At 29.4% G+C, this 3,882-nt stretch overlaps 1 protein-coding gene across 1 annotated transcript in view; it reads left to right on the top strand.

Annotated features, from left to right (window-relative positions):
• The window catches only part of LOC111684394 (rho GTPase-activating protein gacGG), a 6,543-nt gene extending 5,118 nt beyond the window's left edge, over positions 1-1,425 (top strand). The window contains exon 4 of the mRNA XM_046953383.1: positions 224-1,425. Within this exon, the coding sequence (XP_046809339.1) occupies positions 224-1,010 (787 nt within the window). The 3' untranslated portion in view covers positions 1,011-1,425. The remainder of the gene's footprint in view (positions 1-223) is intronic.
• The last annotated feature ends 2,457 nt before the right edge of the window (positions 1,426-3,882 follow it).

Below are 3,882 nucleotides of genomic sequence, written 5' to 3'. Positions count from 1 at the left end.
TAGAACTGAACTAGAACTGAACTAGAACTGAACTAGAACTGAACTAGAACTGAACTAGAACTGAACTAGAACTGAACTAGAACTGAACTAGAACTGAACTAGGACTGATATAGGACTGAACTAGGACTGAACTAGAACTGATCTAGAACTATGAATAATTTGTATATGTTTTTAGTTCCTTTTTGTTTGTTTAACCTTTAAGAAAAAACTAAATTTTCGAAAGAACCTCTTTGTGTATTTCCAGAGAATATCTATTAACACGCAGTGTTCTAACCGCACCCCCCGAAGATACCTCATTTACAAGTCATTCAGATGATTTTGATAGTTCACATGAAATCGAAGAAATCGATGAGAATCAATTGAGTTCCAGTTTATTATACTGTTTAGATGGTAATCGACCAGAAATTACAAATGATTCGAATACAACAACAACGGAAAATTTCGAGGATAATGACGACGATACCGAAAATACAACACATACCAATGAAGATACAAACACTGCAACATTGGCATTACTTAAAACAGTTACAGCCGTTAGCAGTAGTAGTAGTGGTAGTAACAGTAGTAATAGCAGTAGTGCTACTAGTGGCAGTAGTAGTAGTAGTAGTGATAGTAGCAATAGCGCTAGCTCTAACAGCAGTAACAGCTGTCATACTCCTCATATACCTTTGATAACTACAAATCGTTTAGCCAACAATCCCTTTGTTATACTTAACAATGCACGTAAACGTGCTGCTACCCAAGATTTGGAAAAAATCTCTTCAACACTCTTCAACAGTCATGCACAATCACCCAATCCTACTACTACTACTACTGCTCATACTTCCTATCATACAGGTTTAGCAGCAAAACAATTAAATTCTCCCACAAGCAGCAAACCAAAGATCAATTGTAATTTTGCAACAAATTCCAATTCTTCTTCAAACAAGGAAAATTGTGAACATAATGAGAACTATGTGGTTAGCAAGAAAATGCTTATAAGTGAGTATCCTGGAGAAACTTCTTTTTAACATTTATAAAATTTAATATTTATATAAAAGAAAACATTTTTTAACTTAAAATTTATAAACATTTAAACAGTTTCTTAGTTTTATAACAACAAATTCATTTTAAAACCGTTGTACGGTTACGTTCTTCCTAAAAATAATTTTCTTTAAAGAATTTTAAGAAATAACTTTTTAATTAACTGTAAATGTTTTAGCAATTTGTAAAAAACAAACAAGAGAAATTTTAATGACAATTGTTATAATTTTTAAATGCGTTAATAGATTTTGATTGGACTAACCGGAACGAATCGTTTTATTTCATTGAAATTTAAACTCTTTTAGGTCTAGTCTAAAGTCTACTCTTTAGTCTAGTGTATAGAAAGTCTATAGACTGTAGACTAGACTACATTCTAACCTATAGTCTAGTCTATAGTTTAGTCATTAGTCTAGTTTAAAGTCTAGTCTACAGTCAAGTCTATAGTCTAGTCTCTAGTCTAGTCTATAGTCTGGTCTAAAGTCTAGTGTAAAGTCTAGTCTAAAGTCTAGTCTAAAGTCTAGTCTTATGTCTAGTCTAAAGTCTAGTCTAAAGTCTAGTCTAAAGTCTAGTCTAAAGTTTGGTCTAAAGTTTGGTCTAAAGTCTAGTCTAAAGTCTAGTCTTAAGTCTAGTCTAAAATCTAGTCTAAAGTCTAGTCTAAAGTCTAGTCTAAAGTCTAGTCTAAAGTCTAGTCTAAAGTCTAGTCTAAAGTCTAGTCTAAAGTCTAGTCTAAAGTCTAGTTTATAGTCTAGTCTAAAGTCTAGTCTAAAGTCTAGTCTAAAGTCTAGTCTATAGTCTAGTCTAAAGTCTAGTCTAAAGTCTAGACTAAAGTCTAGTCTAAAGTCTAGTCTAAAGAGTAGTCTAAAGTCTAGTCTAAAGTCTAGTATAAAGTCTAGTCTAAAGTCTAGTCTAAAGTCTAGACTAAATTCTAGACTAAAGTCTAGTCTAAAGTCTAGTCTAAAGTCTAGTCTATAGTCTAGTCTAAAGTCTAGTCTAAAATCTTTTCTAAAGTCTAGTCTAAAGTCTAGTCTATTCAAAAGTCTAGTCTAAAGTCTAGTCTATAGTCTAGTCTAAAGTCGAGTCTAAAGTCTAGTCTAAAGTCTAGTCTAAAGTCTAGTCTGAAGTCTAGTCTACAGTCTAGTCTACAGTCTAGTCTAAAGTCTAGTCTAAACTCTATTCTAAAGTTTAGTCTAAAGTCTAGCCTAAAGTCTCGTCTAAAGTCTAGTCTGAAGTCTAGTCTAAAGTCTAGTCTAAAGTCTAGTCTAAAGTATAGTCTATAGTCTAGTCTATAGTCTAGTCTATAGTCTAGTCTATAGTCTAGTCTTTAGTCTAGTCTTTAGTCTTAACGAGTTATTACTGTTAGTTTGAACCTAAAAACAATTTGTTTATTATCTTGATATTAATTTTTTTTTGCTTATTTTATCAAATATCTTATTAAAAACTTGTTTTTTATATTTAAAAACGTATTGGAAAAATGTTAATTTTAAAATTAGCATCCAGTTTTAATTTAACGCAGCGCATTTAAAAATTATATAATAAATTGTTATTCTATAATTTTATTCGATTACAATTTGGGCAGCTTTATTCTATGTATTTTTATATTGACTTCAAAAGAATCTTTAAAAAAATATTAGGATTTTTTTAACGTGGTATATTATTAAGTGTTTTATCTTTAAGAAATTAAATTATACATAATATTATTTTATAAATATATTATTTTTTACTTTAACAAAATCATATAAAATGATGTTAAATATAAAACGATGCACCGAAACATATATAAGAAAAATTCAATTCAATTGTTTAGTTTTTTTTTATTAAAACAATAATTTAATAATGCGGGGATTTAAAAAGAATCATTTCTATAAACAAAAAATCATTTAATTTTGATTAGCAAATGTATCGTAATATAAATGTCAAGAGGAATAAAGAAACGCAACTTTTGCAATAGTGCTGCATTTTCCATCTCTGTGTTGGTCTAGGGAAATCATGTTAAGCGTGTGCAGTCTTAAATTTTTGTTGTTAAACAAATATTTTTGAAATGTTTATCATAATATGAACAAAAACACTTATAAAAAGTACACTTTCATTAGATAATACATACTATTTTAACTATCTCTAGACGAGTAGTATTTCCCATGTCTTTGCACTTGCAATTTCATGTTGTTTTTATAAAAATTTCTAGATCAACACGATCATAAATGAATGAAAGTAAAGATAGATAGATAGATAGATAGATAGATAGATAGATAGATAGATAGATAGATAGATAGATAGATAGATAGATAGATAGATAGACCAGACTATACTAAATTATAGACTACACGAGACTATAGACCTAGCTATAGACTAGGCTATAGACGAGACTAGACTATAGACTAGACTATAGACTAGACTATATAGATAGATAGATAGATAGATAGATAGATAGATAGATAGATAGATAGATAGATAGATAGATAGATAGATAGATAGATAGATAGATAGATAGATAGATAGATAGATAGATAGATAGATAGATAGATAGATAGATAGATAGATAGATAGATAGATAGATAGATAGATTGATAGATAGATAGATAGATAGATAGATAGATAGATAGATAGATAGATAGATAGATAGATAGATAGATAGATAGATGGATAGATGGATAGATGGATAGATGGATAGATAGAAAGATAGAAAGATAGAAAGATAGAAAGATAGATAGATAGATAGATAGATAGATCAGACTATACTAAACTATAGACTACACGAGACTATAGACTAGACTATAGACTAGACTATAGACTAGACTGTAGACTAGACTATAGACTAGACTATAGACTAGACTATAGACTAGACTATAGACTAGACTATAG

This window comes from Lucilia cuprina, chromosome 6, assembly GCF_022045245.1.
Source record: "Lucilia cuprina isolate Lc7/37 chromosome 6, ASM2204524v1, whole genome shotgun sequence".
Classification (NCBI taxonomy): Eukaryota; Metazoa; Arthropoda; class Insecta; order Diptera; family Calliphoridae; genus Lucilia; species Lucilia cuprina.
Note: the sequence above shows the minus strand (reverse complement) of the source record. Positions and strands in the feature narration are given on the sequence as shown.